The sequence below is a fragment of the Notothenia rossii genome (assembly GCF_949606895.1).
Source record: "Notothenia rossii genome assembly, chromosome: 10".
Lineage (NCBI taxonomy): Eukaryota > Metazoa > Chordata > Actinopteri > Perciformes > Nototheniidae > Notothenia > Notothenia rossii.
Genome location: NC_136908.1, coordinates 3,718,234 through 3,743,995, shown reverse-complemented (window position 1 = coordinate 3,743,995; position 25,762 = coordinate 3,718,234). Strand labels below are relative to the sequence as shown.

The window sequence follows — 25,762 nt, the reverse complement described above, 5'->3', positions numbered from 1 at the left end:
AATAGAAAAAAATAACTTTTTATTTACAGAAGTTAATTGGCAAATCATCCCCCAGATAAAAGCTATTTCATCACATTAAAACTGTTTTCTGGAGATAATGCTCTATGAAGTATAACAGGCTGACAGGTTTTGATCAACAACTAAAAGAAATGGGCAGTAGTTTTACTGTGACATCACAAATACATCGTTTCTTGATTTGAATGTGTTTGTTTGAACAAGGAAGGACTTAGCTTGCAAGCTGGAGAATCACAGATTATATATATAACCAAACTGACCAAGTAAAAAGGCAGACCAGTCCTCTTTTGCCCTTGAGCAAGGCACAGTGGTGGAAGCAGTATATCCGATGGTTCAGTAACAATGCTAAAATGTAAAATTCCTGTATTCAACGTCTTACTGAAATTAAAGTATGAAAGTATTTGCTTCAAAATATACTTAAAGTTCCAAAGAAAGTACCCTTTCATAATCAATGGTTATTGATGTGTTCCTGACAGCTGCAAGGTGGTATTAATGACTTAATAAACTACTGCTGGATATCCTAAAATAATATGTAAATGTTTATTTGTTTATTTATGTTTTTTTGTATATAGCCAATATACTGAATGTGTAAAGTAACTAAAGCTTTCAGATAAGTGTATTGGAGTAAAAAGTACAAATGTGGCTTCCTAAATATAAGTGAGTAGCAACATAAGGTAGCGTAAAATGAAAATACTGAGCTTTTGTCTCAAAACTGTATTTAAGTACGAGGGCCCATGTCCGAAGTGAACATCCATAACATTCAACTGTTTGTAACTTACGAATGATTGATTACTTGTATATAGACTCTTATGGCACTACTTCTATTGTATTGTATTTACTTGCACCGTTGTATCTGTTGTATTGTGTTGCACTGTTGGAGGAGGCTGTGACCTCAGATTTTCACCAACTACACAGTAGCTAAGTACGAATGACAATAAATTCTGAGCACAAGCGTCTTTTTTGTTTTTAATTGATTCCTCTCCGGCTCCGAGGGATTTAAGTTCAAACCATTTCATCTTTCCAGAAAAGCCTCAGCGATGTCCCAGAAGAAACTGGAGAATGAGGTTTCTGTCGGTGAGCTCTATGCCGCCTCATGTGACCATCTGATGAACTGCAGTTGTCCCAAATCCACATAGGCCCTGGGTGTCCAAACATTTTTCACGGACGGCTACATATTGAAAAACATGAAGGGCTGGGCCACTCACTAAAATATATTGTCTCATACGTTAAGTTATAAGTTGGCAAAAAAACAATCAAATGGAGCAAATTACACTTGATACTTGAATATGCTTTAATAAAATAAAAAGCACTGTATATGGTTTCATTTATTTTGTGACAGTGTTAGCAGCTCGTTCCTTAAAACAGAATCTGGTGCTCTTCGTTCACAGCCATGTATAAAGGGAGGGGGGGGGATAAGGGGAAATATGAAGGGTACGTTTCAAGCTTGTTAAGAAAATTAGGCTTTTTTCATCAACTAAGATCTGTTAGAAGATGTTTTCAACTTTAATTGACTGCATTTATTTGAAAAGTGAGCTTATTAACACATGAATACTAGACTGTGCAATATTTGTTTACATATATATTTCAAAAGTATAATATTAGAAAAACATAGGTTTCTGGTGTGGGCCATTATATCCATTATACTTTTCGAATCTGCTGAATTCAAAACAGACTAAGGGCCACAGTTGGCCCCCGGGCCGTAGTTTGGACACCCCTATAAGCTTAGGTGGTTGGTTTGTTTCAACTTCAACTCCTTTTTTTAGCCTGATGTCGATTAAATGATGTGGTTAAAGTTCTCTTCATTATCACAACAAGGTATAAAACAGTGGAAAGAGGTCAGAACAGCTGCTATCCAACAATGAATTGGATAAGATAAATACATATTTACATTGAAGTTGCTAGATGAGATTTGCTCCACAGGATCAATCCCATTCAAAACTATTCAAGTTCCCTTTCCATAGATGATTCAGGACCCTCAGTTTTAAATATAAAATGATGTGTCAATCAGACAATAGACGACCCTCGGGTTGAAGGCTTCTTGGTCTTCTTTTGCTTTGCAGATCATTTCCTCTCAGGGTCCGAATACTTGCTCGTGCTGTAAGGAAGCTCAAAACCCTTTGTAAAACGTGACTTCCTTTTGCTTAGCTAGCTCCTGGATAATTTCATATTCAACATTCCCAGGATGTAGTCCAGTTTTTAACTCTTTGTTTTTGAGTTTTTCGAAATAATGACTCCAGTTTCCCTCACTGTCTGCTCCAAATCCGAACACATGGACCTAGGGAAACAAAAGAACACATTTAGGAACAAAGAAACCTGGTAAGAGTCACAAACAAATAGACAGGATAACTTTATATAACCAGCACGGCCCCTAGTAGACCCCTACTCCATCCCAGTCTCACGGCATTTCATGTTATAGTCACGAAATAAATGTAATCTATTGATTCGTGTTCACCAACACTCCAGTTTACAGCTTCCTGCCTACGACCTGTCTAATACCAGTATCGAGGAATGTTAAGCCCTCCCACTATTTTCCAAGAGGGCGTTGCCAGATTTTCAATTTCAGGTTTTAACCAGGAGATGGCGCTTCATTCACAAATACAGAAAGACAAGTTTCATGGACTTTCAGTTGTGTTTTGAAGAGCATTTGAACACATCAATATTTTAGATACTATACTAAAGTATATCTAATCTTGTAATTCAATAATATATAGTCTTTATATATTAAATAATCATAATAATAACGTAAATGTTTACATTACACTTCTTTATTTGTTATGCTCATACTTTTACAATCGTTTGCTTTAATATGCAGTATATTTTTTGCATATTTTTGTGTTTGCTTCCTCCTGCTCCCTTTCGGACACATACTGTATGATTTATTATTATTATTAATATGAAGATATTATTAAGATAAGATAAGATGTTACTTTATTGATTGAACATTTTAGTTTAGAGTGTGCTGTCCCACGGTAATTCAGAAGGCTCACAGGTCACATTCCGACCATTATTTAAAACAATAGGTGCTTTCACACCTTCTACAGTTTGATTTGTATAGAGGGAGCTCTGTGGCTGAATGGCCAGCGATTAGGTGTGGCGCATTTATCATAGGTGATCAGAGCCTGCCGTCAGATTTCATTTAAAAAACAGATCTGATTTTAAGACTATTTCTGCGCTCATAAAGAATGATAAGAATAAGAATAATGCGTATTGAACTGGTTTCATTAATTAGTGAGTTTATTTAACACTAGAACCGCCAATCGGGTCAATTTGTGTGATGTGTGTTGTGTGTGTGCAATGTAACTTTTTTTCAATAAAATATTAAAGTCTCCCAGTCCGTGACTTTTCCTGAAAGTGTGTTATGTAGCACCCTATGTTGTTAAAAATTGCATTCTAATAGCGGGATTTGACGGGTTTAGGTAGGCCTATACAAAAACCTCTGGCGGTTCTAGTGTTAAGGTAATTAGGTACAGTAGAAGCCCTTTTTTATCAGTAACGAATTTAGCAGTTGAACATAAAAGTCAACTAACTGAGGGTCACTTGCAATGACAGTGTTGTGTCTAACTGTAAGCTTGTCACTCAGAGTAACCTACAGTTAATTTAGCTGCTGGAGAAGAAAGATCCAGTGGGGAGGGGGGGAGAGAGCTGTGGTTGATGGGCCATTAGTTGTGTAAATACACAGCTGAGAGCTGCCGTTTCATTCACACTGTTTAAAAAACGGTAACAACGTGCTATTTTTCTTAGCGGATGCATGTCAATTCAAATCAATACATACAACTATTTTTTAAATCAATAAAAACATTTTCTAAATCCATAAAAGCATTACAATTAATATTGGGATTCATGTCGTTACTTTGTTGAGAATGTGGCCATGTAATAAGCGGGATAATTTGCAGCGACTTGTTCTTTATGGGGAAAATAACACCCTTCATCCAGATGAGGATCCCTCCGCTACGCGTCGGGATCCTGATCTGCCGACGAGGCTCCATTAAAATATACATATTTGTAGTAAATTACTGAGTTTAGGCACGTTAATAACGTTTTAATGAAGTTGAATACAGTATATTCATATGTGTCAGTGATTTCATGTCAATTCGGTGAACATAAACATAAATGATCGTGGTGAAGATGATTAAATTAGGATTACAAATCGAGAGCCGGGCTGCATTTCCTCCCGTTCGTTTTTTTCGACTAAACAACATTATTTTGTTAAATAACAACATGGTGATGTTTTGTAAATGATTACATGTCTCTTATTTAGCACAGTAGTATGATATCCGTGACATATGGATCTTAACAAAGTTCCGCTGTACATCCAGCGTACTGTATCTGACTTTATTTCACATGAGCTCCAGTGTGGAACCCCACTGCACCCCCTGGTGGATCAATGATCCATTGCAGCTGGCTTCATTATAATTACATGTATCTATCACGGGGGCGGTCTCAAGTCAAGCTGGAGGTTTTCCCTTGAGCGAGGGCAGATCACGTACCAATCACGGCCCTCGCGTTTCAAACTGTCTGAAATGAAGCGCTACATCTGTACCGTTGACGGACAGTTGAGGTTGTTTACACTTCCATGCAAGATCGTTTTGGTTATTTCTGTCCTTGACTATGGAGGAACAACTATTGCTGCTTTGTACCTTCTGTGGAAATGTATTGTATCTCCGGGAACCCACTCACAGCCACAACGATCATCTCTTCCATCTTTACAACTGATCAACAGAAGGACGTCAGAGGGAATCACAACGCTGATTGGCTTCCGGAGAACTCGTCCCTTGAATTTGACGCTCGAGTTGAAAAAAATTGAACTCTCGCGTTTGACGCGGCCCCCTTCAATCGCGTGATTCGCGCCGCGTCCACCGCTTCATCCTCGCCGTCGGAGTGAATTCGCGTCTGTCTCTGCATTGACTTTACATGTAATGGTGCCGCCCCCAAACATTGCATCGCGTCCGATGTGAACGCAGCATTACAACCAACCAAACGTATTCTCCTAAACATGCCGCTATATTTATGCTGCTTGCCTTCCCCACCACCACCCCAGCATCCACCTGTAGGATCGGGGGATAGTTATCTAATCATCACTCAATGTTCTTTGCAAAGAGTGATGAGGCCCGAGCCTAGACGCCAAACTCAAACTATATGCTGCTTCTAATAAACATATTAAGAAACACATGAGTTGTACATTTCCGCTCTAATAAAGGTTTTCTGATTCTGATTATTTTCAACCAGTCCTCAATTACTGACATACACTTGTCTATCATTTTGTGTTTGTTGAATCAAAACTGGTGCCTTCCACAAGGAAAACTCCCAATTAAAAAACTTACCTCGTCACAAATATGCATCGCAAGAATCAAAGCCATGAAGCCAGTGGATGGATACCTGCCCTTCTTTTCCAGCCAGTTATGATGAGTGTACATCATGAAATCGGGATTAAGGACCATTAGCTGTTGAACGATTCAGTCAGACATCAAACTATATTTTTATGAACCATTACCGTGCAGCCAGTTAAATGCATTTGAAAATAATACTCACCAAATTCTTGTTAGCCTTGATTTTTGATAGTACTGGCGCATATGATCTGGTGAAAATACAAAATAAATCAACATTGGAAAATAAAATACAAAAAAATACAAATTGAGTGATTGTGTTATTGTCAGCAAAATGGGTTACTAAGCAACAAGTAAAACAGATTATTGAACTAGCTCAGAAAGCTAATTTCACTGTAGCCTAGGGTGACCAGACGTCCCCGTTTCTATTGGCCCGTCCCCGGTTGAAACTGTCCCCGGAAATGTCCCCGTTTTTGAATATACGTTAAAAACACATAACAAGGTGAAATAAAATGTTTCATGTCAGGAAACTCTGGGTAAACAGACTGTGGTCAAGCCAGCCCCTACTTCGGAAAACACAGTCAAGCCAGCCCGCACGTTGTATTGCATTGTATTGTTTTATATTGTATTATTTTTAATTCTCCTTAGGAGTTCTTTGTTTCTTATTAGAGGTTAACAGTTTTATATAATGTGATAAATAGCCTAATACATGCAAAAAAACTGTAATTTTTGTCTGATATAACAATAAATACAACTTTATTAGCTATCAAGCTATGAAATATGTTTTACGGCTCCGGACAAAAAAATGTTTTGGAAAAAGGAGCAAAATGGCTCTTTTGGTCAAAAAGGTTGCAGACCCCTGCCCTAGAACATTTAGATTGTTGCAGGTCTTAGATGCTGTCTGGTGCATTCTCTAGGCTGAATGATAAGATGAACCAGCACAATATTATATTGTACAATTTCAATTGTATTCTTCATTTCACTTGTTTGTTTGTTTGTTCTTGTTCGTGTTTGCTCGCTTGCATGCCCTGCATAGCTATAAGAAATACTTAAGTTGTTGGTCAAGACACTTTCCATCTGATGAAGGCAAATGCCTTCAGTATGACAGATGAACAGATCGCCACTGGGCTTTCAACTAAAGACACAGCCACGCAAAAACTGCAGCATCCTTACGGGTACTGACATTTGTGAAGTCCCGGCCCGGAGCGACGTCCTGGTGCTCTGCAGCAGCTCTAAACCCCTGTCGGACGAGACATATACCACGTGATGACACGTTAGGCTCGTTTTGTGTTCAAGGACCCTGACCCAGGCGCAGCCAACCCAGAATTTCGGCCAGCAGTCGAGGAAAAGCGGGCGGCCTGACAGCCTCCTTTTCTTCCCTCGGTGACGGAGCTGGAAGGTTCCCCAGTTCCAGATGTGTTCCCGCTGCCTCGAGAGATGCCTCAACGCCATCCTCAAGTGCACCAAAACACATGTCACAATATTGTTCTGTTTTCTCGGATAAAGCATTTGCCACTGAAGCATCCAGGCCGAGGGCCGAGGGCGCAGCTCAAAAAAATGAAAGAAAAAACAATAAAAACAATCAAACCAATAAACAGCCCGCCATTTGTTCCCCTTTTGAGAGCAGCTACGGCCTCTCTCAAAAGGCGGAAAATGAACGGGTCTGTGAAGGCACCGCCGCCACGCGCATGCGCAGTGACGATTGGGGCTGTGAGGCCACCACCGTCACGTGCAGGCGCAGTGCCGGCTGGGGTTGTGAAGGCACCTCCGTCACGTGCAGGCGCAGTGTTTGTGGGGACTGTCAAATCGGGGTACCACCGTGTTCAGACACTAGAGGGCCCCATAACACAACAAATAGAGACTCAGAGGGCAAAAGACGTGACTTCTCCGCTGGCTCTAAGGAGCGTACAGTGGAAGATGCTCACAACGCCTGCTTGGGTGTTCAAGACAGTTACACAGGGCTACAGACTCCAATTCGCTTTCACCCCCCCTCGCTTCTCGGGCGTTCTGTATTCACGGGCCCGAGGGGAGTCAGCCCACATTCTAGAAAGAGAGATTCTCTCGCTTCTAGAAAAGAAGGATATATCGATAATACCCGCCGAGTGGAGTCAGAGCGGCTTTTATTCCAAGTATTTCCTCGTTCCCAAACGGGGAGGGAATGGAATTCGGCCAGTACTAGATTTGAGGGCTCTGAACAAATATCTAAAAAGATACAAATTCAGAATGCTCACTCACACATCTCTGCTGCGTCTCGTGCGACAAAACGACTGGTTTACATCAGTCGACCTGAAAGATGCGTATTTCCATATCCCAGTATATTACCCACACAGGAAATATCTGAGGTTCGCATTTCAGGGGGTCTGTTACGAATACAGAGTACTTCCCTTCGGGCTGTCTCTCAGTCCAAGAGTGTTTGTACGATGTACGGAAGCCGCGATAGCCCCGTTGAGACAACAGGGTATTCGCCTGGCAACCTACCTAGACGACTGGCTGCTCCTCGCACAGTCGGAACAGGAGGCTATTACGCAGACAAATGTCCTCGTGAAGCACCTGCTCAACCTGGGTTTCATAATAAACACAGAGAAGAGCATGTTGTGCCCGGCACAGACTGTACTCTTCCTGGGTTTACACCTGAACTCGGTGCCCTTTACAGCCCGCCTGTCGGCGGAAAGAGTGAAAGCTTTCAGAGCTTGTCTCGCTCATTTCCAGCTGCGCAAACATGTTCTCTTCAGATCATGCCTGCGGTTACTGGGGCTCATGGCGTCAGCCATCCTGGTCGTACGACTGGGACGCTTACACATGAGGGAGTTTCAGCGCTGGGTAGCCGCTGTAAGACTAAACTAAAGAGTGATGGTTACGGCGAGATGCGTAATGGCACTGCGCCACTGGCTACACCCGACTTTTCGAGTACGGGGCGTATCGATGGGGACTGTCCTTTCACGGAAGGTGGTCACCACGGACACATGTCTAACGGGCTGGGGAGGTATTTACGAGGGTCGGTTTTGCGTTCTCTCCAGTTACACATGCTGGCACGCAAACTGATCTTCTGGAGCTGCGGCCGTCTCCTCTCTCTGAGAGCGACGCACGTACCGGGTGTAATGAACCTCGGGGCAGACCTGCTGTCCAGAGGCGTACCACTATATGCAGACTGGACTCTACATCCAATGGTTGTGAGCCAGCTGTGGGTGCGTTACGGCCGAGCCGCGGTAGATCTGTTCGCATCAAAAGAAAATGCTCATTGTCAGCTTTTCTTTTCAATGCGCGATTAAAATCGCACCATTAGGCGTGGACGCGCTCGCACACATTTGGCCTCCGGTCCTCCTGTACGCGTTTCCACCCCTGGCGCTGATACCCCAAACTCTGGCCAGAGTGAGGGAACAGCGCCACACAATGATCCTGATAGCTCCGCACTGGCCTGCAATGTACTGGCTGGCGGAAATCTATCAGCTGCTGTGCGGTCAGCCGTGGCAGCTCCCCCTACGCAGAGACATACTGTCTCAGGCGGGGGGGACGATCTTTCACCCATACCCGGAGCGTATGGCCCTATGGGCCTGGCCTGTGAGTGGTATAATCTGAATACAGTGGGTCTCCCGCAGAAGGTGATAAACACTATTCAGAGTGCGAGAGCTTCCTCCACCAGATCCCTTTATGACTGTAAGTGGAGAGTGTTTGAGGAGTGGTGCCTTCAAAAAGGGCACACCTCTTTTCAATGCCCTGTGGGAGTGATTTTATCATTTCTGCAGGACCTAATTGATAAACACAGAGCTTTCTCCACGATCAAAGTCTACCTGGCTGCTATTGCTGCATGCCATATGGGCTTTGAGGGTAAGACGGCCGGCCAGCCTCCTTTGGTCTGCCGTTTTATGAAGGAAGCTCGCAGGCTCCTCCCTGTCTCCAGGTCACTGGTGCCCTTATGGGACTTGACAGTGGTTTTAGATGGGCTCACTCGAGCCCCATTTGAGCCCCTGGAAGAAGCTGACATGAAGCACCTGTCACTCAAGACAGTGCTGTTACTGGCCCTGGCATCCGCCAAGCGAGTCAGTGACATTCATGCGCTATCTGTACATCCTTCATGCACTCAGTTCGCCCCAGGGCTAACGAGAGTGTTGCTGAAGCCCAACCCTGCCATTATACCTAAGGTGGTTGGTTCATGTACCCCAATCGACATTGAGGCATTTCTTCCGCCGCTGTGTCCCTCCGGGGAACAGCAGCTGAATTTGCTTTGTCCAGTCCGTGCTTTACGCACTTATATGGATAGATCAAAAGAGTTTCGTCATAATGACCAACTCTTTGTGTCCTGGGCTAACCCTAAGAAGGGCAAGCCTGTTACTAAGCAACGGCTCTCTCACTGGATTGTGGAGGCAATTGCTTTGGCTTACACGTGTCAGGGTCTGCAGGCACCTTCGGGTTTGCGTGCTCATTCGACTCGTGGTCTGGCTACATCCTGGGCTTTGTTCAGGGGTGTCTCCAGCCAAGACATTTGTGCAGCAGCGAGCTGGTCCTCGCCGCTCACTTTTGTCCGCTTTTACAGCCTAGACGTCTCTGCTCCCAGTGTGGCCCGAGCAGTGCTGGGCACCCTGTTGAGTCAGAGCTCTACCTGTTAGGTTCTGGTTGGTTTGGTGATTTTCGAGATAAGCTCGTCTGGCAATACAGGAGCTACAATATCCCATAGTGAGACATCGAACGGAGTGTTATGAATGAGAACTATAGGTTACTTACGTAACCCCAGATCTCAGAGTAACATGAAGTGAGATGTCTCACCAGACGGCCCTCCTTGCTATGGTGAAGCGAGAAGAGGTGCTTATTTTGAATGATGCATGCGGCGTAGCGCAAGCTACTTATAGGGGGTAGATTCCCTGATGCTGACGTCAAGATCACCTGCCAATCAGGATTGGCGTAATGAGATTGATGCTTCCGTTTGCTCCGCGGATGAGGCGCATCCCATAGTGAGACATCTCACTTCATGTTACTCTGAGAACTGGGGTTACGTAAGTAACCTATAGTTTTGGTGGTCATGCCACAACTGTGCACGTGCATGCATGTGCGAGTCATGGTAAAATATCTGGATTAAGATGTTGCTTTTTCTTTGCACAGCATGAAAGAAAGGCGAAATGAATGGGCTGTGATTTTTGTATTTTTAAGCAGAGGTCAATAATTTGTGATGAAACGCCATATCATGGATTATCAAGGATTCTCTCTGAAACAGTATGGAGCTCAAAGGCTTTCTCTCTTGCCGGTTAGACCACAAGGTGAGTTCCTTTTTATTTCCTGCTTCTTCACACACATGCTCTCCAGTACAGGTTAGCTCTGAGTGTTAGCGATGCTAATGTAAACACCGACCATATTACGTCCAAAACAGTCGGGCATTGTTTCTGATAGCAACGTTTCTGATCGGGCCGTGGGTCCACATTTCAGATATTACGTCATATCGGACGCAAATCTGGATCAGCTCCGTTGTTCCCCCGTTTTTAGAGAATTGGGTACAGAGGAAAAGAGAGAGGGTTTTATTCTCTGACGTTGCGTGAGTTCCCCGACACACCGGGGACACATCTTTATGTATAAAAGACATCACAAAGTGCATTTTGCATGATAGGTCCCCTTTAAGGTGTTTGAAGAGTAGATTAAAAATACAATTTATTTTGAAAAAAAATATTGCCAAAAACAAATCAAAGGGTGGCTCAACACGCCATGAACTAGGAAATAATTAGCTCTAACGAAGAGTGGGATTAAAGGAACAATAAATATGCTCACCATGTTGTGTTTTTGGTGGTATTTGGTTGTCAACCTATTTCTGTTTGTGAAATGTTGAAGAGATCCGACTGACTGTATCTTTATTCCCTCTGTTTTTGTCTGAGATGGGAATGTCATCTCCTAAATGTTATTTTTGTGTCTTTGGCATGTACAAAATAATAGAATAATAATTTGAATAATAAAAGTAAGACTAACTTTCCAAAGTATCCGGTGCTGAAGGCCTTTATGACCCACTCGATGTCTTGTATCTTGAAGGGAACCAGCACCAGATGAGTGGAGTTATCTAAATGAATGCTGCTCTCCGGGTACATGATGCGATGAGTTGTTTTGGACCCAACATCTGCTTCGTAGCCTTGGGTAACAGCACCGTTCATCCTAAACAGTAAAGAGGGATACATTAAAAAGCATTATTACTGCCCCTTTGTAATCCTAATTTTAAAAAAGGGTAAAAGACAAGACTAAATCAAGACATCTACACTTCAAGAGGTTTTAAACCATGAATAACTGTAAGCTAAAGACAGCTCGCCTGGTATCGACTGCTATGAAATAAAGGAGTTTCAAAATACATGTCCATCTTTAGAATAGACAGGCATACAAAATGGTGTCTGATTTGTCCAACATTCTGAACCCAGAGTTCCTTTCCTTAACATCTGATATGATATTAAGTTAATGTTAAATACCAACTATATGCAATTTATATATATGCCGTTAATAACTGCTTAATATATACCTGGCTGCTAAATCTCCAGAACTGTTAAAAGATGTGTATTTTGTAAATTGTCTAATTTTTAACTAAACTTTTTTTATCTTTAATAGTTTTTGTATGCATACTTCATGGTTAAAATTGTCTTTGGCTCTTTTCTGCTGTAACAATGTACATTTCCCCTCTGTGGGATGATTAAAGGTATTCTGATACTCAAGTACAAGAACCGAGTACTTCTACTTTAACTCAAGTAAAAAAAAAGGTGGTTACCTGTTATAAATACTTTGGTATATGTTTTGATGATGGTCTCTCTTTTAAACTCCAGGTCAATAATCTGCTTAGAAAGCTGAGAGTGCAGCTATGTTTCTTTTTCAGAAACAAGTCCTGTTTCTCGCTTGAGGCCAGGAAGAGTCTCTGTGACCTTTTTACCTGTGCTGGATATGGTGATTTGATCTAATGAATGCACCTGCCCGTACCTGATCAAGTTAGATGCCGGGATTCACAGTGCACTGAGATTTGTAATTAACTTTAATCATCACTGTACCCTGTATGCCAGAGCAGGCTTGCCTTCACTAACAGCAGAGCAGTGTGTTAGCAGCAGAGTCCTGCACGGGTCTGATGTTCAAGACCCGCTCCCGCCCGCACCCGCGACGTGCAATACCGAACCCACCCCGCTACCCCACATATTGCCAATTAGTTCCGCAACCCGACCCGACCTTATATGAGCAGTGAAAACGTGCAATCATTAACACACGCAGTTGCATATTTGTCTCAAAAAGCGTGGGATGTTGGTTCTTCTCTCCGTCTAGAATGAAACCAAAAGCCTCCCAGACGTTGGATTTCGCTCTTGAGGAAGAGATATTGAAAATGCTGTATTCTCCGCTAGAGAGCTTCACCTCAGACATTTCGAATGTGGCGTGCTCAGCAGCAGATAGATGCGCTGCAGAGGTTATGATTATGCGCGGTCCCGCGGGGGAGAGGTCTGAGGATTTAAAGATTAAATGATCATCATTTTAATATATTTATTATGCAACACCCGCGACCCGACCCGCATCATCTTTGTTTTACCCAGAACCGAACCCGCATAAAAGCGTTTGAAAAAATATCACCCGCGAATCACTTTTTTTGCGGGTCACCCGAAGACCGGATGCATCGGGTCGGGTACCCAGGACTCTGGTTAGCAGCGATAGCGGCTAGCGGGCTAGGTGCACAGAGGTGGAAGATTGTTGTGGAGACGAGGAAGATCCACGACATGGCAGGAGGATGTGAACAGTGGGACGGGACAGATGTACCCCAGAGATGAAGGCAGGAGGCAGAGAGAGTCCACGGTTGTTGCGTGGGACGGAGACAGACAAGTAGGCGATGTAGCAGATACCAATAGCCACCCGGCACTTTGATGGCTGAGTGAGGGCAGCCGGCAACGGCAGCCAGCAACGGAGGCAGAAGTCTAAAATAAGTTCAAATTAAAAAGAATGTGAAGTGCAGTAAAGATGTGCAATGAAGGGCAGTAGTCCAACTCGAAAGTTTTGCGAGAACGAATGGTAGCTGAGGGTGATAGAGGGTAACAGAGGCGGAGAAGTGGTGAACAGTCAACGCCAGCGTCCTCTCCGGCGGGAATCTTACATCTGCTCTCTGGGCGTATTGAAAGTATAGCTATTGCCCGAGATCTCATGATGTGGTTTTATTAAATGTGCCAAGTGCTAGGACTGACTTAGGGAAGAAAGCTTTCAGATGCGCAGCTCCACTAACTTGGAACAGTCTGCAAAATGAATGGAAACTGAGCAATTTGGATCCACTAAATGTTTTTAAAGCACGGATAGATGCTATCCAATCGGATACTGTCCTGTCACTAGCTATGTAAACTGTAGTCGCTGTAACTTTGCTGTATGATGTCCTTTTTGTTTTTCTGTTGTTTTATGTGTATATGTCCTCATGTGGAACCTGCTTGCAGCAGGTCACCCTTGAAAAAGAGACCGATGATCTCAATGGGATTCACCTGAATAAATAAAAGTTTGAAATGAAATGAAGTACAAGATCTGAGTACTTCTACTTTTACTCAAGTACAAGATCCGAGTACTTCTACTTTTACTCAAGTACAATATCTGAGTACTTCTACTTTTACTCAAGTACAATATCTGAGTACTTCTACTTTTACTCAAGTACAATATCTGAGTACTTCTACTTCTACTCAAGTACAAGATAAGAGTACTTCTACTTTTACTCAAGTACAAGACCTGGGTACTTCTACTTTTTGTATGGATGCTTCTTTGTTAACATTAAGCTGTCTTTGGCTCTTTTCTGCTGTAACATATGTAAAGTTCTCCTCTGTTAGACGAAGGTATTCTGAAACACTCGGTATTCTGAAACACAATATCCCGTTAAGCTTCTCAACAAACAAATGTAATGTTTAGTTTAAATGTTTGCCAAGAGGGTTTTGCCATTGTCAATATGTGTCTGTGGATATCAGTGGCGTTTTCTCCTGGAGGCCAAGGGAAGCCAGGCTTCCCCTGTTTTTTCGGATTGTAGTTATAATTTTAATAAATAAATAAAAACACTTCGTTTAGTTTCGGAAATTCTTTGTTGTGTGTTGCTGCCGGCCCGTCTCTCCCCCATTCTCATTGAGTATTTTACAAAGAGTGAAACAGCGCCCCTCTAGATGTTATGGTGAAAGAGTAGATTGCACTCTCTGTTGCGAGAGGAGGCCAGCCGAAATTTGCTTCCCTTGGTGAAATTCTTTTGAGGGATTGACCAATCAGATGAGGCTCACGTCATGCCCCTGCCAACCTGTGATTGGTCAGGGCTATGCCAAGGGAAGCCAGAGTCGGCTGGCTTCCCTTGCCTCACAATCCAATCAAATCGCATCAATTTAGTGGTGCAGTGACGCGTCCCAAAAAGCGGAAGTAAGCAGCGCTCGGTTTCCCTCGACAAAATAGCAATGGGATTTCTCCATAGGATTTTGGAAAATAGCTCGAAAAAAGGTCAGTGGAAAACGAACCTGTTAGGTAAATGCACGTTTTGTTCAGTCGGATAATATCCACATGTCTACCCTACTTTTATAATTTTCGAATCATAAATCTAATCGATAGAAGATAGATAGCGTCACTGCACCTCTCTCACCGCCGTTAGAAAGTAGCAAGCAACTGAAGCATGTGCAATTATGGAGGGTGGATCTGGTATATTCATTTTAATGTCACCTTATATATATTCATGTGTGTTAAATTTGAAGGGACAAAGTATATTTTCCCTCCCCGATATATTGAGGTGAAGTCTTTGTGTTTAGAGAGGGATGCAAGCAGGGGACATCCTAATTTGGGGATAGCTCCAAAACTCTGGAATGTTTCCCTCATAAAAGAAGAGGGTGCGTTACACATGCTTAGGGCAAAGGTGTGTGTTTTCATTGCAGTAAATATATGTGCTGCGTGATTACTGTTCAACTATACCTCTGTTTTTATTCTTTCATGTGCGGGTACTAAATGGCTACAAACATTGTGGAGAAATTAGCTTAAACATGTTTTATTACTCTATAGGAAATGGAAGCAGCTTTTATGACAGGGACGAGAGAGCTGGGGGAGGGGACATTCTTCTTGAGATTTTCAGCATGTCAAATGATCAGGGAAATCTACTTGTTTTAAATAGATGTGTGTGGTTAATTACTTTGTATTAATAATAACAGTATGTGTAAAGGAAGCTGGAAATATACAATGTGAAACCTTTTATTTGAAGTAAAGATGTGAACAATAGCTCAAACAAATGGAAAGGCGGTAGGACAAATGAGTGTGTTCTCTATATTAGGCCTGTGTGAAGTTTGACTATTTGAAAAGCATCTCTAATACTGCTTAAGAGCATAGGTAATGTGTTCCTCGTTATTATTGATATGAAAGTGATTTACATGTATTACGTATATTTAGCCAACTATAACAACTATATCTTAAAACATACTTTTAACTTGTGTGTGGTAACCTGAGGCGGGAAGATGGACTCAGGGACAAAGAGCCATAAAGGGGATGTGTGTGTGCTGGCTGCAAGATGTGAAATAAGATAAGGAAACTTGTTGTTTAGAGCAGGTTCGTACCAGACACCAAGAGACTTTTTGTTTCCGGGTTTCTTCTGCTGTGTCGCACTGATTGGGTGCGACAGGCCATGTGTTGGTCTCTCCCAATAAGATGACCTCTGGGGGAAAGCACGCACACACCTCCTCCTGTGTTTTAGTATGAAAGCCTGTGTTTTCCTTTGGTTCGCGCTCTTGTTTTTGACTGGCCGTTCCTGAGACCTGTCTCACACGTAGTGCTGTGTACCTGGACTCACATTCAGGTTCAGGCCCGGACTCAAGTCCAGAGGTTCAGGTTCAGGTCCGGACTTGTGTCAAGTTGTGTGAGTAACTAAAGTGAACTTGTTGTGAGCTAATTATCAATTGAAAATAAACTCATAATCAACTCAAATTCAAACTCGTCAGGTTTATTGTGCCCCCTTCCAACTTGTGTCTACACCATGTCTTTTCTAGGACTCTACATGTGTTACTAACTACACAACACAACTACATACATAGTGATGTACATACAAGACTCAATATGCAAGAGTACAAGTCTATGTGTTCTTGTTCAAGAACAACAGCATATTGACATTGTCTGTGTGAAGTGTTGCTCTTTCGGCAGACACTATATCACCATACATACAAAGGAGTTAGCTTAGCAACACTACCAAATATGGCAACCAGCATCCCACGCTGTCAGTGTCCACTATGTCTAAGCCAGCTTCCCTTGACGTCACACAGATCTCGCGAGCAGTTGCGATATTTTGCGAGACTTCGTGAGCTCAGTAATGGCCGCCATATCAGAAGCCAAAACAATGTTTTTCGTCTTTTCTCAGCGCAAGTTTCTCGATCTATGGAAGGTTTTAGATGGTTTAAAACACAAAGGAGAATATACGCAAGTACCGGTTCCTGACGTTCCGGTTTTAACCGGACTTGAACCGAAACTTTTTACAAGTCCAGTACCGGTTCGGCGTACCGGTACGCAGCACTACTCACACGTGGTAGAACCTGAGCCCGGAGAACTCTGCAGAGTGCTTCGTGATTCGTTGATGTATTTGTATTGTTACTTTGTATCATTAAAACAAGATTATTGTTTCACTTGCATTCTGGTGTTTCTTAATCCCTTCCTTTTTACGAATTTACCCAGTTTACCAAACGACACGCGGAGACGAGGTTGGTTTTAAACATCCTCCAAATCTCCAACAAGCAGCAACAACAAATACAATCTGATGACAGGCCAATGCCCAAACTGGAGCTGTGTACAGCGAGGAACAAAGGAGCGAACCGGACGTAAAACGTTAAAGGTCTCCTGATTTAGTTTGTGAATGAATGCTTATTAGAGTTTGGGCTGGAGAGTGCGTGCGGACCTGTCGGTCAGATAACAGGCGTGTGTAAGTCCTGCATCTGTATGATACAAATGTGTGTAAAATGATACCGGGCGCTGTAATCACTCATCTGGTTACGTTATTACATTGACCACCACAAAGTCACATTTATATGTATTTCAATGGTGATTCCAACGTTAATTCCCAAAGCAATAAGAAATCTGTGTTTTTCAAGACATTTGTCATTTTTCTAACCTCCACTATTAAATGTTAGAGTCTGGCACATAAATTACATTTCTTTCAAATATGTATCTACTCTGCAACTACCACTGGTGTCTTGTTATTATTCAGAACATATCCATTCTTTTGGTACTTTAAGTATATGTTGATGCTAATACTATCATACTTTCACGTAGGTAACATTATGAATGCAACTTTTTTGTTGTTGAGGATTTACCTAATAACGACATCATGGAAATCAATGAGAGGTCCATAGCGTGATCGATGCAAATTCCCAGAATTCCCGACGACAGCACAAGTCCTGCAGCGGTCGGGACGATATTCCTTCACATCTGGTTTTGGTGGGAACATCCCAAACAGATCATCAACTGTTTTTTTAAATAAATCGAAGGTGCCCTGTTCATTTTGTAAACGCTGCAAGAAACACATAGATTTGCTGTTAGAACAAATACAGGTTAAACTATCAGCACATTACGAGTTATTTAAAATGCCATACCACTACTTTACAGTAAGATATATTTGTTCAACTGCTTGCAAGGTCACAACTTACCTTCCACCAGTTGAACGCTTCCTCTGAGAAATTCATGTTTGCCGACAAGAAAGGTTGAACAGATTTGTTGAAACGCTTGTCGTACCACAGATCGTTTGAAGGTGAACATTCCTTACAAGCGCAGATACTTTGTGAGATGTATGCTTTCCAAAACATGCAGTTTCCCGTCACCATCATGATGATAATAATGAAGAGGTTCTTTTTTGAAATCATCTTGTCTGTGTGCTGCTTTAAGGATAAAGCCTGTGGAGACAAATACAAAATAATGGATTACACGTGAGCACCAATTTGGATTTCAACATTGATTACTGGAGAAAAATGCAGTTACAGCTAAGCCTATATAATGTTTTTCATCAACATATTATAGGTCTCAGATATATACAGAACCTGTCTCTGATTGGCTGAAACACCAAACAGATCATTGCAGCATTACCCATAATCCCCTCTGTTTCAGCCCTGTTTCCAAAGTGCTGATTCTCTGTCTGTTACTTTAGATGAAAATAAGGAGCCCCTCCCCACGCCCCTCTGAGAGAGATGTGGTTACAAAGAACTCAATGGTGCTCTAGGAGGAGATTCAGGTGATAAAGGGGGGGGGGGACAGAATCTGATCAGCTCATTTTCAGACAGGTTTTTATATAAATGGATCAGGACAAAAAGAGAGTTTTCTGAAACGTTCAGAATCTCTTTACACAGAGGGGACACATGTTTATGTATAAAACACATGAAGAAATGGATTTTGCAAAATAGGTGACCTTTAAGTGAAATAATATAATAAACTGCTTTCAGATTTTATTCTCCGGAGATCTAGAACACACTTCTTGAACATCTGAGGTCTGCCATACGGTGGCCGAGAAGTGAAAACGCTACAACGGCCCAAAACTGCCGCTTGACAACATCTACATAATAATATCTGAACGTCAACAAGCGTTCTGGTCCCAGCTGCTTTCATCACTTTTTTGTTTCCCCTGGTCTCAGTTGTGTTTTGAACCTCCTTGCATGTTTTGTATTTGCAGCGCTTCGTTTTAGGCAGTGCACGTTATGAAGTTGGAGAAACATTTTCCTCATTTGCATGGCATAGGCACATTTGTATTTTTAAATTTGCATAGATTCTGAAGTTGCTGCATATTTCCCTACTGTTAGTGTTTTTGGCACGTGTGCACCTGAGTTACTTTAAAATGAGCCTAAAAACATAATGTGTACTGAGTTCATTTAACTTTATTTTATAATCACTTTTTCTGAATTGTTTTGCAGCATCATTTAATTTCACAAAGTCAATCTTTAACCCTTCTATCATTTTTATGAATTGCCTTTTTTTCAGTTTTATTGATTTTATTGTTCAATGTTTTTTAAAGCACATTGAATTGCATTTTTGTCTGAAATATGCTTTTTAAATAAACCAACTTTAACCTTAATCTTAAAAAGTAGCATTCTTAAACTGTTAAAATAGTAAAAAGTCCTGAATTTAACATCTTACTCGAGCAAAAGCACAAAAGTATGGACTTCAAAATATACTTATTATGCGTGATGGCCCATTTCAGACCCATGAATTATTGGATTATGATAATTGATTAATTAAATTAGGCTAATTTTGGTTAATACAAATTAGTTTAGTTAAAATGTAGTTAGTAGGCCTATAGGCCTATACTGCCCAGTATAGTCACCCCAGCCCCCCAACTGTTCTGTCTGCTGCCGTCTGGCAGGCGTTACCGCAGCATCCAGACTGAAACCACCAGATTCAGTGAAAGTTTCATCCCGCAGGCTATAAGACTGCTAAACACCTGAACTGCTAAAACAACATCCTTAACAGTCATCTGCTACTTAGTCATTATTTATACCTGTCTGATCTATACCTTCTCCGCCACCACACTCCATCCCGGAAGCTACGATCGTCTGGACAGGATCTCCTCTCTACAGGATCTCCTCTCTACCCCCCGCAACAGGTTGCGGACTTTCGGTGACAGAGCTTTCAGCGTAGCATCCCCCACCCTCTGAAACTCTCTCCCCCCCGAAATCCGCAGCGCCCCAATCCTGGACACTTTCAAAAAAGCCCTCAAAACGCACCTTTTCACCAAGGCTTTCCCCACTATATAGTTAGTTTGATAGGTTTATTTTTCCGCTACTTGCTTGCCCCCCCCCCCTAACCTGTCTGCCTCTTTTCCCCTACTCCCCCCCCCCCTACCCGACTTGTAAAGCGACCTTGGGTTTCGTGAAAGGCGCTATAGCCTATAAATATTATGTATTATTATTATTATTAGTCTATTTCTCTAATATATCATTCCAATAAATTGCACTATTTCCCTTTTTTAAACCATGTTTCTTCTTGTATTTAATATTTACTTGTCCTATATGTTTCTGTTTATCTGTGTTATTGTGTTGCACTGTTGGAGAAGCCTGTGACCTAAGATTTTCATCGACATAACTACACTGTAGCTATGTTCGTATGACAAAATAAATAACCTTGAACCTACTGTTGCTGGATATCTTAACTTATAACTAAAGCTCAATGGTCATTTATTACAGCAGTTTATTTATATATTGCATTAGCTAAAAGTATCTAAAGGTGTCATATAAGTGTGAAAAGTACAATATAGGCTTTCAAACGTAGCGGAGTAGCCTACAAGCATAAAAAGGAAAATACTCAGTTAAAGAAAAAGTACCAAATAGTGGGGGTTAAAAATGAACCTCCTTCAAAAAAATATGTTTGCCTTTTCGCTTTTAACATTTGCTCAGGTGAAGAGAAACAGGTTCGACCAGTTTGAAGGAATTTCTGAGATGACACCTGATGTCAAATTCCCAGTCATCACAAAGACGTATTATAGGTTTCACATTATGAATACAGAACTATTCTGCCAAAGTATAGCGTTCAGGAAACCTAAAAGGAATCTTACATGTATGTATAAAGATAACACAGATGAAGATTTGAGCTTAAGAGCACATTATGCCTTTTGAACTGCAGTTAGATCAATGGCAGTAAGGCTCAAAGACATCCTTACCTTTTCAGTGGTTATAATATATTTCATTTATTCAACTTTTTTCATCTGAGCTTACGTTGGATTTTTGCAACAAACGTGTATTTATTTTATATTTTAAATATACTTGTATAGCATGTTATGTCATTGTACTGAAGGAACATTTAATTTTGAAAAAATGTATTTAAACGTGTGTTTTCTGAGTGAAAATTGTGTTATGACGGAATTATTAGTAATTTTCTGGTAGTTAGTTTGTCATTATGAAAGTATTTTTACAGTTTGATTTTACAGTTAGTATTTACAGTTTAGAAGGTGTGTAAAGAACAGGTTTTGCTTTAAAAAAAAAGACATTCAAATAGCGTGACAGATTATAACTATTTAAAAGACTATAGCCTAATAAAACGGAATTTGCAATACTGGAATTCATCTTAAAAACGTATTATGTTGTTGTTATTTTGGAAATGCTCTTTTTCACAATGTAGAAGATGAACATCCAATGTTACCTGATCAGAGAGCAAACGCGTCCGCTTCAGGTGTGATAATAGTCCAAATGGAACAAAGCAGTGATAAACTGGTTAAACGACCAATGGTGCGCTTCCCATCCCTCTTCGCTCGTCTGCTGATAAGCTCATTGGATTTGGAGGCGGTCCCTAGCGCACAGGTGTCCAATATCAACTCCGCTGCTCCAATGTTGAGACTCGTTGTGTCATTCAGCCCGTATATAAAATGAATAGTTTAAAATCCTGTGTTCAAAATGTTTTTTTTGTTTGTGAAAACGTTTTTTTTTTGTGGCCAAAGATCAGTGTAAAAATACTAAAATGATATGAATACAAATCAGACACCCACAGGAGGTCGACTCCCTGCTCCTCTCCTAAAGTCGATTATATGAAATCGTGTTATCATAATCTATTTGAAATGTATATATATATCAAATTAAAAAAATGCAGATATAGCTCAAGCTCTTCCTCCTCGAGCTGGACTCAAAGCTAAATGAAGCTCAGCGCAAGTTATTTCAGGAAGACTGGTATACATTCACTCCGCTTATTGTCAGCTCATCACGGGCTGCTCCTACTTCCACTTCCTATGAGATAGCCCCTTCCTGTCATTGAGAAACATGTTAATGACTGTAAAGTGGAATAACCTTTGTTATATTATTGAACACAACCTATTACATTTCACCTCAATCTCAGCATCATCGTGCCGCAGCCAAACTTTAAAATGGTTCCCCTCTCTCCTGCAGTCAGCGTGATTTCAGGTGTTCAAGCTGCCGCCCGCCTCCTCCCGATCCACCTCCTTTCATCATATCCAGTGCCAGGAGAGCTAATCCAAAGACCTCATCACATCCCATCTCCTCATCAAATCCAGATCTTCAGCATCAGTGTCTAGACCCCGAGGGGTTCCCATATGCTCACGGCTGCATTCGGGGATCGGGGTCTAATTGCCAATTTAACATTTATCATATGACAATAAATGTTCTTTAAACAAAATGAAGTCCCTCCGGATTGAAATTAACTACATCTATACAGTTTTGCACAATTAACGTTTTTAGGCATGCAAGTGTAAATATGCACATTGACATCGCTTTTACCACTCTTATCTATCTATTTGAGTGTATCTTTTTTCTGCAGTGAGAGTTGCCAAAGAAATGTCGTTGTACTTTGTATGATGACAATAAAGACATATTTTATAGTCTATAAAAAGCAGTAAACCATCGGATCACTTCTCCAGGAAACTGTCTTTCATCGGAGCGTCTGCTGGAAGGATCCGGGAAAAACCACCATTTATTTGTTTATTCTTTTAATGTGTATTGGTTGAAGGTGTGTGTTATCACGGGGCCGCTTTTCTGGAAAGCTTTAAAGGTGTACACGAGCTGGTATCAGGTGTGAGCATCTGAGTATCCTGTGTTAGGAGAGTATTGGGCAAGTTAATACAAAAAAGGAGTTTAATAAAATATTCGCTTCATTGCAATAATAATAATACATGACACTTCTAGCGTTTTTCTAAAAACTCAAAGATGCTTTGACAGAGACATCATTGCCCTTTGGATACCACAAATAACGTCTATAAAAACAATTATGATAACAAAAGTAAGTAGCAATAGACTTCTTTTATGATAATGATTTCTAGATTACGGGCTTTTGAAAGTGACCTGGAGGTGAATAATGTATTTCTACTCTATTGTTATTTTGCAATTATTAAAAAAACATTAAATTCATGTCACGATCTCTGTCTATGGTTGCGGTCGAATAGTCAAACAATCTATAGTAGGCTATCCCTATCGTCTATTCCTTGACCTCTGTGTGAAACGTCACGGGGTTAAGGGAAAGTGGATAGGAGAAATCAAAAGGACTTAGGAGAAGAGACTGCAGTACTTTAGAGAATCCGACTTCATTTTCACTATCCGACGTTTTTAAGATGCACCAGCGGACGTCATGAATAGGCGTCTGCTGCTGTGGGGAAACTATGGAAACTACAGTTTTCTGTACAGCGGACTATAGCATGGATGTTTAATAAGAACGAGGGACTAGAGACTCTGCACCGTGCTCTGATGCTGTTGTTTTATGCTTTATGAACGTGGACAACAGAGAAACATATTCTTCATGACCAAAGTTGGAATTCAAATAAAAAAGGAAAGTGAAACTTATGCTCGTCACCCTCTCCCTCCGGTCCACATTAATACAAATGATCCCAATACGTATGATTGTATGAAAAGATCTTAAAATCAATACAAATGTATTTATTATAAACGTTAGTCCTTAACATCTATCACTGTGTATATCACCATTCAAACATCTTTTAAAAGTTGAACAAACCCCACACAGCTCAGTGAAATGTTGACTTTATTTGATCATTTCAGTAAAAACTAACGGTCATATTTCTCTTTTTGATTATAATACTGATGAACGTTCAAAACAAAGCACTTTGGCAACTTACCACATAAGTTTTAAAATGCTTAATAAGCACCTTACCTTTCACGATATCATTTCTCCATCATAATCGGTTGTGTCCGTGAACGGCCGACTGTTGAGTGACGGCAAGTGCTGCGGCTGCAAGGCATTGTGGGGCAGCATTTTCTCCTCTCCTTTCGGTGGTTCCTAAGCTAAAGGAGGTTATAAAGGAAGTTTGAAACCTCCTTTCTTTTCATGTGGTTGATGTAACCTTATCCTTAAATTTGTGTATTCTAATTCCTGTGTTATTTTGCATTTGTTCATTCATTTATTGAATTAATTTTTTTAAGTTACATTAGAGAGGAGAATTTGGTCCAGTTTTCAACCTAGTTTTACAACGAAAAAAAAAACAGAGGTAAAAGATTACCAATAAATCAGATTTACATTTGTAAATTGAAGTAAACACACCACTGTTAATGTACTTCTTCTGTGGCTTCATGTTGATAGCCTGTCCTGCATTGTAAACGAATAAAAATAAAGACATCAGAAAAGATTAACCCTTTTCTAAGATGGAAATATCCAGGTCTTTCTTTCTTTTGTCCTCAGTATCCACAATCACTTGAATCAGAAAACACAGAAGTCCGAGCAGCAAAACAAACCGTTTCTCTCAGAGATTACTGAGAAACTTCTGGGAAATCACACTGTCTTGTAAAAACAAACTGAATAATTTGTTAAGATCAGCCAAACACATCTCTATTTGAGTTTGTACACACTGGAGATAGCAGCTGCCACACAGTCCAGATCATCAGGCAATCAATTGGAAAATGTGGTCGTTTTTTGCAAAGTGAACAAGGAAGCATGAACGCCGAGCCGTCGCCACATGGGGCTTAACCCACTTCTACACAAGCCACATCGTTGCAGTCACTGTGGTGAGCTGACAGTTTGAGAGCGTAGGGGCAGCTTGAAAGAAAGTCAAGCTTAATGTCTGAACAGAAAATAATGAACTCTTTAAATGTTAATGTATTAGTTTGTATGGGTTTGGTAGTTCTCTGCATGCTGCTATGGGGAACCAAAACAAAACATCTGGTTGCTTTGCTTCTGTTGTCATATTTGCATTTATTTTAAATCATAATTATGCAGATGAAATACTGATTCAGTGTCAGGCATACAGAAGCAGTTTGTAGTTTGATTCAAAAGATCGCTGGAGAATTTTATTTAGACTTCTGGTTCCTTAACAAATGGGCCGTGCCCCCCAGTTTGTTTGTTGGCCTCCTCTCTGTGCGTCACACAGCAGCACACCCTAATTGCACTGCACTTATTTTATTTTTTGTTTAAACTCATATTGACTTCCATTTCATAATTGAAGTAAACAAGCCTGCTGTGTACCTCTCACTGCGGCACGCTGCTTTGCTACCCTGAGACGGTCACACAGGCAGAGCGAAGACAGTAGCGTTTCTCGAGAAACACAAACTAACTTTCGTTTTCACTTTTGCAAGATGGATGATGACGTCTGTTTTCTGGCAGGTTTCAGTGTAACAGTAGAAGAGACCAGCGGCAGTTTCCACACCTCGAATTGCATCAATCAGAACTAATTTATGAATGAAAGGAAATTCATTAATGAATCATATAATTGAATAAAATCAACCAAAAAAAACGATATTAAATGTAATTACATTATCCAAAAGCCTTATCAAGTGAATTGCGTGTATGATGTGTCCCTCACCAACCCTATTCAGTGGATTGACCGGATTTAAAAAAGGCCCAATGGGAAACTGAAGTCAGTTATAAAATCACTCATCATATAACCTTTACATTCTTAACAGCCAGACTCTTTAGGTTCTCAGCATAAAGTAGGTCATTGTTCCAATAGCAAGTAATTGAAGATTTGTTCAGTAACTCTGCACCACCGTACTCTTTGAAAGCTATCCTTTTTTGCTGCCTTCTAATGCATTTATTTTACATCAGAA

General features: G+C 41.1%; 1 protein-coding gene across 3 annotated transcripts; it reads right to left on the bottom strand.

Annotated features, from left to right (window-relative positions):
* LOC307022284 (CMP-N-acetylneuraminate-beta-galactosamide-alpha-2,3-sialyltransferase 1-like) lies at window positions 1-23,995 on the bottom strand. Of its 3 annotated transcripts, XM_079654999.1 has the most exons (8): window positions 23,877-23,977; window positions 22,087-22,341; window positions 17,939-18,181; window positions 17,606-17,802; window positions 11,286-11,465; window positions 5,545-5,590; window positions 5,337-5,456; window positions 1-2,290 (listed from the first exon to the last, which is right to left on the bottom strand). In XM_079654999.1, the coding sequence occupies exons 3-8, from the start codon at window positions 18,149-18,151 to the stop codon at window positions 2,123-2,125; spliced, it is 924 nt and encodes a 307-aa protein (XP_079511125.1). In that variant the 5' UTR covers window positions 18,152-18,181; window positions 22,087-22,341; window positions 23,877-23,977; the 3' UTR covers window positions 1-2,122. The 3 variants fall into 3 exon arrangements, with proteins under 3 accessions (XP_079511125.1, XP_079511123.1, XP_079511124.1); XM_079654997.1 differs by lacking the exon at window positions 22,087-22,341 and having other exon boundaries at window positions 23,877-23,995; XM_079654998.1 differs by lacking the exons at window positions 22,087-22,341; window positions 23,877-23,977 and adding an exon at window positions 21,411-21,830.
* Between the last annotated feature and the right edge of the window lie 1,767 nt (window positions 23,996-25,762).

Bases quoted from the DNA above. Each gene is read 5' to 3' on its own strand.
- LOC307022284 (XM_079654997.1), bottom strand. From the start codon at position 18,151: ATGATTTCAAAAAAGAACCTCTTCATTATTATCATCATGATGGTGACG. The intron at 5,591-11,285 runs GTTAGTCTTACT...TATTTTCACCAG, and splicing joins AGCACCGGATACTTTGGAAA to ATCATATGCGCCAGTACTAT. The intron at 5,457-5,544 runs GTGAGTATTATT...ATCGTTCAACAG, and splicing joins TCAAGGCTAACAAGAATTTG to CTAATGGTCCTTAATCCCGA.